The 12,436-nt window shown below is 40.6% G+C and overlaps 1 protein-coding gene across 1 annotated transcript in view; it reads left to right on the top strand.

The window, feature by feature from the left end:
• Positions 1-303: 303 nt before the first annotated feature.
• The window catches only part of mapk9 (mitogen-activated protein kinase 9), a 14,762-nt gene continuing 2,629 nt past the window's right edge, over positions 304-12,436 (top strand). Inside the window, 11 exon segments of the mRNA XM_018699567.2 lie at positions 304-529; positions 5,493-5,639; positions 7,050-7,098; positions 7,100-7,180; positions 7,667-7,725; positions 8,009-8,147; positions 8,656-8,821; positions 10,537-10,608; positions 11,352-11,534; positions 11,980-12,104; positions 12,211-12,274. Of these exon segments, the coding sequence (XP_018555083.1) occupies positions 5,524-5,639; positions 7,050-7,098; positions 7,100-7,180; positions 7,667-7,725; positions 8,009-8,147; positions 8,656-8,821; positions 10,537-10,608; positions 11,352-11,534; positions 11,980-12,104; positions 12,211-12,274 (1,054 nt within the window). The 5' untranslated portion in view covers positions 304-529; positions 5,493-5,523.

The following is a 12,436-nucleotide window of genomic DNA, read 5'->3' as shown; positions in this document are numbered from 1 at the left end:
CCAACTCCCTTGTTATAAACTCGATTACCAATTTATAACCAATATATTATTTTTTTTATTAATTTATACTGTACAAATTCAGCAGAATTATTTAACTGTATTTTCAATGCAGATTTTTTCATAATAGTTTATTACTTTACTTACTTACTTTACTTTACTTATCTGACTCTTCCACTGCTGATCTCATATACCGAAACTTTAGTGGTTAAACTGCCTATCAGAAAACTTTTCCTCAAAGTTTTGGTGGTGGAAAAAAAAAGTTTGCTCACACGTAAATTGTACGTGATGACGTCACCCGCATGCTCGCTGTCTGCTTGTTGTGGCGTTGCCTTCCTCCGCACCCCGTCCCTCCGCGCTGCTGCCGCTGGAGTTAGCTAGGAAGAACCGGAGGCAGGTCTATCGGTCGTGACAACCCCGCCGGTCTTTCTCGTGAACTTTTCCGAGTGTCGGTTGTGCCTAGAAGTCGGAGGGAGTGTTTTATCTGTGTTTTCGATGCATGGGAGTGCCCTGGGAACGGCGAAGGGAGAAGGTAAGTCTCGCTGCTGCTGCTGCTGCTGCCGCTGCCGCCTCCTCTGCCGTCCGTTGGTCCGTCCGAGCTCCCAGTTCAGCCCCGGCCCCGACTACCGCATTGCTGCCGACAGAAGTGAAAAAAGACGGGGAGAGTAGGCCTTGGTAACTTTGTTACCTCCCAAAGGCGAGGTGAATTTAGCCGGCGTTCATGTTAGTGTGACTTCAGCTGTGTGAAGCGATGGTTTGTGACTGTGTTAAGCCAGCGACTGCCAGCGGTGCTGCGGCCGCGGTGTGTCATACACGGGTGACTTCATACCTCTGAGTGTGTGTATGAATGTGTGTGTTTCTGCGTGTGTATTAGAGTAGACACGTTGTCTGTGGAAATTACAAAAATCTCCGTTTCACACCTACGCTACATGGGGCTGACAGTGAACGCAGCGTACCCCTAGACCTGCGATGATGTACATTTAGCCAAATGAATGACATTTCATTTCATGTAGGCCAAGTACGCTCTGGTTTCCAAACCACTACCACAGTGAACCACTAACGCAGGTGAAGATGTGGTGAAAGCTAGTGCTGTATTTCACCTCCACCTAGTTTATATGGCATGGTATGTCAGGGGCAAGTTTCAGCTTGTCAACAGATCAGACGCCATGTGTACACAGGATTAATCTGTCATGGCTAAAGTCTGAGACATAAACCGATTGGCATGGGCTGTATTAGCCAACAGTGCAGTGGGATCATACATACATACATGCACAGTACCCACATGAAAGGACATCAGGAGTGTTTGTGGTGGTTCTGGCATCTTTTTTCCATTAACACATTTTTTAGCATCCTTCATCCTCTATAAGAGACCAGTCCTACAGCCTCAGCAGACATCTCCAGTGCAGGAGCAGCAGCAGCAGGCTAGATGTAGTTTTACCCACCCCTTCTGTGTGTTTTATAACTCTGCTACATCAGGATGAGATGCTGAGTCTTCAGGCCATGCTAATCTGATATCATAGCCAGCTCACTGACTCCCATCCAGCTCCCCACTGAGAGCCATGGCCACATCAGACCCCAAGGCTGGACTGGACTGAACTGGACCTTTGTCATGATGATGTGCTTGAGGATGATGATGTTTGTGTGAAGGTCACTTCTCTTATCTACTCTTTCCATAGTAACATTAACAAAATCATATTTTATCAAAATTATAGATTATGAGACAAGGATAAGAGATCTAATGTACTTGTCTCCTCATTTATATTTCACAATCAGTATCATAATGAATTAAGCACAGTCACCTGAACTGTTCTGTTTTCTGTCAGTTTAGCCTTTTGCTATGGTTGCACATGTTAAACACTAATCTCAGTTCTCTAAAATTCACTGCAACTATAAGCACTTTATTTTGTATTACCAGTTGTTATACTGTGGGAAATTGTAGCTCACCGTGTATCTTGGTGGGGCAGGTCAATCCTTAATCACAGGGTTGGTAGTTCAATCGCAGACATGTTTAAGTATCCTTGAGCACTGACACTGATCCTGACACTGACCCTGATATTGCTTCACATTTATGTATAACTGGACATCTGCACTTGACAAAAGAGCCTGCTAAGTGACTATAATTTATTTTGGTCTCTATGGATAAAGTTTACTTACTTTTCTTAGAAAACTTAATCTTTTTATAAAAAAAAACCTTTTTCTTCGCATTAAATCTGCAGTCTGTCTCTCTAGCTAAATATGAAGTGAAAGCAGATCAATAATGTTCCCAAAGAGAAAGCAACCAGCTCTACATAGAAAACACTGTTACATTACACTGGTGGGTTGTCTTTGCAGTGAAAGTGCTCTAGCATGCAGCCTTAATGATGTTTGGGAAGCAGAGACTAGTTAATCCCAACGTTCTCTACGGACCTGTCTTCAAACAGGAGGCCCTTCTACCTTATAAACTGGCAGTTGGGAGTTTATTATAAGCTTTTGTGACTGATCAGATTTAAGTAATTGCTGAGGCAAAAATCACTATAACCATAATTATACAATTAATCGTCTGACAGTTTGATTCTGGTTTTCTTCAGTGCCTGCCAGCCAGAACTTTAAATAACAGGTGTCTGCTTGTGTGTGTGTGTGTGTGTGTGTGTGTCTGACTTCCTAAGCTTAGACGTTATTTTCACCTCACTTCAGTTGTTCCCTGTCATTGTCCGTATATCTGTGCTGAGTCAACTGTTACATTTAGCCTGTAGTCGTCCCTTGCCTGACAGCAAGTGAAAGATTGTACATGTGCTGAGCCTGTTGTTGCTGAAATAGGTTTTGGATATGATTAATGGCCCCTTCATAGTGTCCTTAGCTTGATGTGTGTGTTGTGAATCAGTGTACCAGACGTTTTAGGTGGAAAAAATCAAAATGCCACTGTTAGCAAGTGCAGCTAGAATAGCAGAGTCTGTATTTTTCTCGGAGGGAGAGGTGTTGCTGGATATTTGTTGCACAAGGTGCTCATGAGCTGTGTTAAATCCGTGGCCTAGAATCCATGCTGCATGTCAAAGGAAACTCTTTCTCTAATTGACCACAGCCGGCATGTTTCCTCTGCACCTGCATTTTAGGCGATTATGTAATCAAGTAGGGAAAGCTCTGCCTGCATGTCATCATAATAATATTCATCAAAAATATAACTGTCAGTACCATTCAGTCCCTCAGTGGGGATATGTTTGAAGAGGCCACTGGGAAGATAGAAGAAAACCAGAAAAGGGCACAAGAGTGAGGGAATGTCATGAGCATAAAATAATGACGAAGTGAAGACAAAGCCAAGGAAAATGGAAAGAGTGAGAGAAGCATGAAGAAAGTAAAGGTCTTTGCAGCTCTCCCCTTGGGTGTAGTGAGAGGGAGCCAGCTGGACGTACATGTGCGAAGAGGAAAAAGCCCAGGGAGGCAGAGGAAGAAAGTAGATAGAGATGACAAGGATTCATTTTTCATCTGAGTAATGGTGCAGTTGCAGACCCACACCTCCTACATCTAAAGGCGTATTTTTTTTTATCAGTGATTATACATTTACAAAGCAGCACAGAAAAGGGAAAAGATGGCATGTTCAAGAGTGATTAAAAAAACACTTGGCTGTAAAAGAAACAAACAACTGAGAGCAAACCAAAAAAGGAAATAAACAAAAAATCAGGATGACAAGCAGAGACCCTGTGGGATTAGAGAACATAGTCAAATGAGGACAGAAGCATGGTGGGAAATACCTCACTGAGATGCATAAAATAACAAGGGAAATCACTGTACTGAACTGAATGATGACTGACAGTAAGAGAGGAGGTTTGTATGTGTGTGTGGTAGCATATGCTAATGTGTGTGTTTGAAGAGGGGACATGAGAGACTGCATGGATTTCAGTAAATTGTTACTTAATTTATGAACAACATTACTAAATTATCTTATTAAAATAAAAAAACAATAATATTGAAGACAGTGGCAGACTTCACTGCATGATAAACAGTTTCGTATTCCCATCATTGCCATCTCCTTATGTAATGCGTGTGTGTGTATATAATTATTATTATTAATAAAATAATGTTTATGTTGTTTTACTTAAATTATTTATTTAAACTATTTTTTAACAATTAATGTATCGATACTTTTTTTGTTAGTAATTTACTACTAGTAATGCTCAAACCTTTAACTTAAACTCCTCATATTTCTATTTTCAGCAGTCATAATAAAAAACATGTATATTAATTTATTCAGTAATCATTAATTTGTCTAAAGACAAAAATCAGAATTTTAATACTTGATAAAAAAGAATTGACTACAGTTTTGCCTGCTGTTCATTCTTCTTGTTCTGGAAGCAACATTTAGTGTTTTCAAAAGCATAATAATGTGTAATGAATGTTTAATGGATTGTCAGTAATGATTAATTTTCCGTCACTCCACTAATCATTTCGGACTGAAGGTTGATATCAGTCGAGTCTGTCAGCTGACAGCTGCTCGCTGCTCACGCAGTGCAGTTCTTTTCAGTGCTGTCATGGTGTCAAAGCTGAGACTGAGACTCTTGTAGCTCTAGTCGATCACAACCTCTCCCCTGCTGCTTCTTTCTTTTTTAGTATATTGTCTATCTGACCATGAAATCCAGTGAGCGCTCATGTCCTTGCATCTCGTCAAACAGAAAAGGCTAAAATATTAGATTCCATTTAACCTGTGGCTGTTTTCTGAAGGAATGACAAACAGCCGTGACTGCTTGCTGTTGCATAGCTACACAATTGTGTGTCCTCGCCCACACACACACACAAACACAAACCCTGGCACAGAGTAATCCTCCTCCTCCACTTCCTGCCTGAGGGATCAATGCTAGCACTGCTGTATTTTTTTTTTACAAACACTATTAACATAACACATCTATTAACATGTATTAATTACCATGTGCTCACCCCATGCTAATGGCTGTGTATACACTTGTAGTGAGGCTGGATGCAAATCAAATAATGAGCAAGCTCAAGCCTAATGCTGTCTGCAGCAGTGTGTGTGTTATGTATGTGTTTACTGAGCATGAGTGTGTCAGCGTGAGTTTAGAGATGGCAGTGAGAGTCTCAGGAACTCCCAAGCTGTCAGCTGCCTCTGTTCTCCACTACACACCCACCAAAGCATTTACAGCCTCGACTTCAGCTTCAGCCCACTGTTATACCTTTGTCAGATGAACAAACTGGGCAGAAAGCAGTGATAGATTGGTTTGCTCTAGACTGGGCTGAAAATGAAGGGAGAGATGCCAGGGACTGACAGATGGAACCATATTAGGCCCTACCATTTACTGAGGATCGTTTGAGTGATTCAGTGGACTGAAAAAAAGGGTTCAGGTTTCTTAACAGTGTAATAACCTTATTGTACTGATCCAGGCTTATTAACATGCTATATGTGCTTGTTTATCATTCTGTCTCATGATTCAGAGAGTTTGTGTACAGCTGAACTGCCTGTGCTGGGTATTTATCTTTTTTTTTCTGTGTGTGTTGTTGACCCCCTGCAGACAGTGCCGGTGGTCCTGACTGTTCAGCAGGATGAGTGAGGCAGAGGGCCAGTTCTACAGCGTTCAGGTGGGAGACTCCACCTTCACTGTACTGAAGCGCTACCAGCAGCTCCGCGCGATTGGCTCTGGGGCCCAGGGTATCGTGTGGTGAGAGGCTGCGCTTTTATTAGCATTTTGCTCATTGTGTCACCAGCCCAGGGTGTTGTTAATATCCCGAGTCCTCCTAATTAGATGAATATATCAGTTGCTGCATGAATAAAGTAAACTTTTTCCCTGCTAGCATTGGACCCTAATGGGCCTTTTTCACTGCAGACATTTTTACTTATTGTAGAGGGAGAAGCACTGGTGTAAATAACAAAATTATTGATGCTTGAATTAATTCAGCCCCTCTGGTGTCAGGGTCTGGATATTGTGCATGTCAGCTCACTGTCACACTGCTTTACAAGGACATTTGAATAGAACCATCACTAATGTTATTGATCACACCTGTGCTTTTCCAGCCATGACAAATTAAAATGTCTGCTGTGAGAAGGATTATTATAGCCATGTTGCTTACTCAGTCTGTACAGAAATCCAGAGCAAGATATCTTGATAACTAGTAGTTGGTCAACAATAACAATAACAACAATTTTCTCTGTCAGTAGTTTAAAGATTTAAATATATATATACATATATGTATATATGTGTGTGTGTGTGTGTATATAGTTTAAGCAGTATAAGCAGTTTTTATTATGGCTACATTATTACATTAAGTAGAAATATAGAAAAGGTCATGTACACATTTACACACATTTCTCTGAGATAAATATCTTTTCCACTTTTTTTTTTAATATATATATTTTATGGGTTTGGCTACACAGCATGAGTCTGTACTGGCAATGGGAATGAAGAGTTTACATTCAAAATTGATATTCATAGTCCCCAGAGTGTTGTTTGAAGTGGTGTGGCTAACCTGTAAGCTTTTGTCAATCACCACTATCTGTTCAAAATTTTAGCTTTGAACAACATGGTGGTCCATGACAAGGTATCAAGAAAGCTAATGGCCTCATTTCCATGAAATTTGCTGTGGATATTATGATGCAAATAATATTTTTGGTTGGCCACTGACCTGTCCTCTGGTACCACTATGAAAGCAAGATTTGTGCTTGCTCACGAAATATAAATTCTAAAAAAATATAAATTCATACAAGCGACAAGTGATTTTCAATGCTTCATCAACTTCTAGCTCTATCCTAAGGCCAAAATTTCATTATTGGATACAAATAACTCCAATAGCTAGACTGCAGTCAAATTTGCTTGTATTTCTTGTAAGGCCTCAAAAATAATGACATTTTTTAAAGTTCAGCATTCACATATTTCTAGCAGGACGATAAACTGAAGTTTCCTTTATGCTGATTCCTGTTCATTGGGTTGTAATTACCTGCACATTTTGCTTTGTGCATCCCCTTTTGGTGTTTAAAGTGAGGAGAGAAAAACATCTCTGATGTATTCTATGAGATGCATTTATTTTCTCCCTTTGTCTTTGTCTTTTCCCTCTCCTGTGTGATGTGTGACCAGCTCTGCTCTAGATACAGTCCTTGGTATACCTGTGGCTGTCAAAAAGCTGTGTCCGGCCCTTCCAGAACCAGACCCATGCTAAGCGTGCCTACAGGGAGCTGGTGCTGCTCAAATGTGTCAACCACAAAAATGTAAGACTTATCGATGATTTAATACAAGACTCTTTTTTTTCTACCTGTTGGAATGTTTATTTTATATTTTGATATAGTTATAAAGAGTCATAATAAATCACTGAAGGCTGCTTTTTGTTTTATAAATTAGGCAGGGTTGTAAAAACTCCTGGCAGTCAAATTTAAAATGTAAGATTTATGTTCACGTCTTCTCTGAGATAAAAATAGTATCCTTCTAATGTGACTTATGGTAGGGCACGGGAAATGACTGGCAGCCAAAGCCTAAAGCACTTTAATTGTTTAAAAAAAAAAAGAAAAAGGAAAACACTACACTGAAGAAAACAAAGAGGGTCAGCTCTGCAATCCTGATAAAGTTTCCTGCTCAGAGTGCGAGAATCCAGACAAACCCTCTTAGTGCTCTGCCCTCAGTTGGCTAGCTCTCCACAGTGAAGTGGATGTATAGGGAGAGTAACAGAGTGGACTAATGGCCTGTCTCTCTGCTTGCAGATCATCCGTCTGATCAATGTGTTCACGCCTCAGAAGTCCCTGGAGGAATTCCAGGATCTGTGAGTGGCAGTGGAGTGTTTTTTGGCTGTAACAATCTACTCTTTAGTTTCTTTTTCAGTCGGATTCAGAGATTTTAGCTGAAGCGCCTCCTTTCTCTTTGTGTTTTCTTCCACTTAGCTGGCATCCTTCTATTTACTTGTCAGCACCCACCATTGCTCTTTTTGATATGCTCTATATTGCTTCTTTGCTCTTGTTACTGTTCCTTTATGTACTCTCTACTTTTTTCCCTCTTTGTGTCATATTTTATATCAACATCACAGTTTGCATTCTCTCCTCTCTCAGGTATCTGGTGATGGAGCTGATGGACGCCAGCCTATGCCAGGTGATCCACATGGACCTGGACCACGAGAGGATGTCCTACCTGCTCTACCAGATCCTCTGTGGCATCAGGCACTTACACTCTGCCGGCATTATCCACAGGGTAATGACAAAGAATAATCCTGAAGAGTGACTTAATATCAGACCCAAATGCCACATTTTTTTGTCCACTCTGATGACTGAAGATTTCAAGTTTGTTACTTGACTGCTGGGTGTGATCAGAAGCATGTTCTGTCACACCTGTAAACACAATCAGTAGTGAATTAACTTGCTCATTAGCTAGCCATTTAGTCAAGTAACCAGCCCTAAATATTTATTAACATGTGAAAGAGTAACATTAGAAAATTTAAAAGAAAATCTGTTTGTTCTAGGAGTTTTTAATGAGCAAAGGATCATTTCTTTGACTATAAAATTGCATTTGTACTTTGGAAGTATGTGGAGATATTTAATACTTTTGGTCCAGTTGTCTAAATGCAATAATTTTCTCCAAAATAACTGGAGTCCTTTCTAAACTTTTTGCAGCTACTATCTGTATAGAAATGAATACCTTAAGGGCAATATTTTTTGTGTGTGTATGTTTCTATAGATTCATAGATTTTCTGTCCCCTTAGGACTTGAAGCCCAGTAACATTGTGGTGAAGTCAGATTGCACTCTGAAGATCTTGGACTTTGGCCTGGCACGGACGGCCTGCACTAACTTCATGATGACCCCGTATGTGGTGACCAGATACTACCGTGCCCCAGAGGTCATTTTGGGCATGAAATATAAGGAGAATGGTAAGGGGGATAATCAAGCAGCAGTCTTACAACAGCATTTGAACAGATTTTTTACAAAACTTTGAATTTTTAAATTTGGCTCCAACATATGTATTGTGATAATTTGTAACGTGGCATTCATCAGTGTATTACTTTCATATGTTTACAGGAAGGAAATGACTAAAAGAGATGACAGATGCATTTGAATCTTAAATATATACTAGCAAGTATTACAAAAATACATTACAAAACGTAATAGGAAAGCATGAAGTAATTTAGAAACAGAACTATGATTACATAGTTTGTCCAATAGACTCGATTGTTTACAATACACCGCAGCCTTTCATATATCACAGCTGGACAGATGGTGCAGGCTGTTAAGAAGAATGAGTTTATTGTTCACTTGTTAGAATCCTGCCTTCAGCACACAATTGGAAGTCTTCGATCCAGTCGTGCTCTAGTTGGTTATTAAATTCTGTCATTGATGGTGACAGTGAATGTCTTCAATATGCTGCTACTCTGCTGCAGTGGACCTGTGGTCGGTTGGCTGCATAATGGCTGAAATGATCTCTCACAAAATCCTCTTTCCTGGAAAGGACTGTATCCTTCCTTGTTTGTCTCCTAAAGCTTAAAAGTTGTTTTCTCCAAGTAGAGACAGAGGACACTCAGGGGACATAGTTGTTTCTGTGTTTTTTTTTTATTGTAATAGTTTTATTTTGTATTAGTTTATTTAGTTCATTAGAACATATCCCACTGAGAAAGTAGTTTGACTAATATATTTCACAGCCACAAACGTATTCTACAGTGAGCCATGAGAGTCAACAGTAAATCCACTGTAATAATTGGGATGATAGCTAAAGAGATACCTGTCAAACTGTCAAATTTATGTTGCAATTGAACTTTTTTTTCCAGACGTACAGTGAAGTAGTTCATTTTATTCTGAACTAGTTTAAATACAAGTTGATGCCTGTATCATGAAACATCACATAAAGGTAGAATTACAAACAGGACTAATCTGTTACCTAATCTGTCAGGGAAGTCTTTTGCCAAGTTAAAAGCATAACTACAATAATTAGTGTAACCTGTTTCAAGTTATGATTTATGCCTTGTGTGCACAGATTCAATCTTAAGTCCTCCTTTAGTGATCTCAGGCCGTTATCAGAACACAGAGAGCTTTCAGCTTTGACGATAGTGAAATTGAAGGAGGAGAGGAGTTAATGGCTGTTTGCCACATATAAATGTTCTAAAGCAAACAGTCAACTCAGAGAGGGAGGGAGAGAGAGAAAGAGAAATGAGCTACATCCTACTCTGCTAAGGGCACAAACTCACACACACACAGGGAAAGTGAGGGAGAGAGCAACAGCTGTGTAAACTGATAAGCAGAGTAGAAGAGAAAGGCCTGGAAGGCTGCGTCTGGTTCCCAAGCCAGAGAGAGAAAAGAAAGCCAGAAGATGAATATGATGAAAGCATCCGGCCATGGCGCAGCTCGAGGATAGACCAAAATACGGAGAGCTAGGGTTCTGCATTTCAATGTTTGTTGTTCAAATTTAAACCATGGAGCATGTTACTCATCCGTGCAGCCTCCACATGTCATTTTACTGTATATTTAGTCTGCATTATATTATGTGGTTGATGTTATGTGATCATTTTTATTTAATACCTTTTGTGTGTGTGTTTGTGTGTGTGTGTGCCTGTGTGTGTGCACTTGTGTTTGCTTGTGTGCTCTCTGTTCCCAGTGGACATCTGGTCAGTGGGGTGTATCATGGGAGAAATGGTAAAGGGCAGCGTCATCTTCCAGGGCACCGACCGTATCCTTCACCGCTCTCACCATCTCTGTCCCACATCGCTCGCCATCCATCAAAGCCCCCATTTGGCATAAAATATCTATCTCACTCATCTCGACAGTTCTCTTGTCTCTCAGCTCTCTCTGCACACTCATCTGTCCGAACATTTCCCTCATTATGCCCCCTGCACATTATCTGTCGCATGGGGCCACTCAAGATTTCCAGCAGACCTCATTTTAAACAGAGAGCTCTGTGTGTTTCCCGCCCTCTTCAACGATCATTAATCTGTGCAGTTGTTGTACAGATATCTGTAATCAACCTTAATTGATAGAGGGAATCAAATTGAAGCGGTTCACATCATTTGCATTTATATTAGCCGTTTTCTGTTTCTAATGGGTTTAGTCACCTCTTCACTCACCAGCTCCTTTCAGTGGAACTGACCATTTATACCTGAGTATGAGAGAATGGATGCAGGCCGCAGTGTGATTCTGAGATAGATTGGTTTTCATCTGGGGGAGGTAATAGCCTTTTACTGCAATTGTAAGTCATCAGGCTTCTTGAATGTGCTTATCTGTATTGTTTTGTTTGGTTTTTTTTTTGTTGTTTTTTTTGGCTATTTTCCTTACTGACAAGTATATACATTGATTGCAAAGTGCATCAATTTCATGCATTTTTCACTTTGCCTTTTCATACATTCTTTGCATTTGCTTAAATACGTACATTTCCATAATGCAGCTGGGTTTTTCCATAACATACATGTTGTCCAGACATCGACCAGTGGAATAAGGTGATTGAGGTTCTGGGCACGCCCAGTCTGGAGTTTATGAATCGACTGATGGAGACCGTGAGGAACTATGTGATGAACAAGCCACAGTATCCTGGCGTCAGCTTTGCTGAGCTTTTCCCCGACTGGGCCTTTCCCTCTGACTCAGAGCACGACAAACTAAAAAGTAAGGATTTAACTCAACTCCAAATGTAAATGTAGTCAGTTCCCCAGCATGAATACTTGGTGTTTAAATCTCTTACCAAGGACACTGAGGTGTATGTATAGATGTATCCATAGATTTTGGTAAAACAAGGCATTTGTCTGCAGCATTCTGACTATAAGAAGGCATTTCCCAACAAAATTACAGGGACACAGAAGCTGAAAACTGGACCTCTTACACAACTAGTTCAGAGAATGACCATGCAGGTCAGAAGTTTTTCTGCCCTAATTTGTGGCATTACAAGCCAGAGATCACATCACTGAAACAAGAGAACAAATCTTGACATTCCCAGAGATGTTACCCAACACCACGAGGGGAAGTAATCAGTTCTTGTGAAGGCTGCTTAAATGAAATGATACCGTAGGCCTGTTTCCATAGTAACACTGCCCTTCCTCTGTTGCCATAACAGCAGGTCAGGCACGGGACTTGCTGTCCAAAATGCTGGTCATTGATCCTGAGTGCCGTATCTCCGTAGAAGAGGCCCTAAACCACCCCTACATTCACGTGTGGTACGACCCTGCAGAAGCTGACGCGGTGAGGCGGCCGTTCCACTCGGGACAGATCAATGGTTTAACTCCTCGTCAGTGCGATAATTGTGTGTGACCTTGCTGTGATACATGTTTTTCTCTTTGTCTCACAGCCTCCTCCCCAGATTTCAGATAAACAGCTGGAAGAGAGAGAGCACACCATCGAGCAATGGAAAGGTAGGATGCACTGCCCTCTAGGGAAAGACAGCAGTAGTGCGGCTTAACTTCCTTCACATTTTAATCTAATGTACAGGAAACCTGATTTAGAATCATGTTTCTTCTATGTCTACATTTAGATACTCACATGATGAACTGTCCGAAGCACTTGAAGTTACATCT

Source organism: Lates calcarifer, linkage group LG8 (genome assembly GCF_001640805.2).
Source record: "Lates calcarifer isolate ASB-BC8 linkage group LG8, TLL_Latcal_v3, whole genome shotgun sequence".
Classification (NCBI taxonomy): Eukaryota; Metazoa; Chordata; class Actinopteri; family Centropomidae; genus Lates; species Lates calcarifer.
This window is presented reverse-complemented; position numbering and strand designations above follow the sequence as displayed.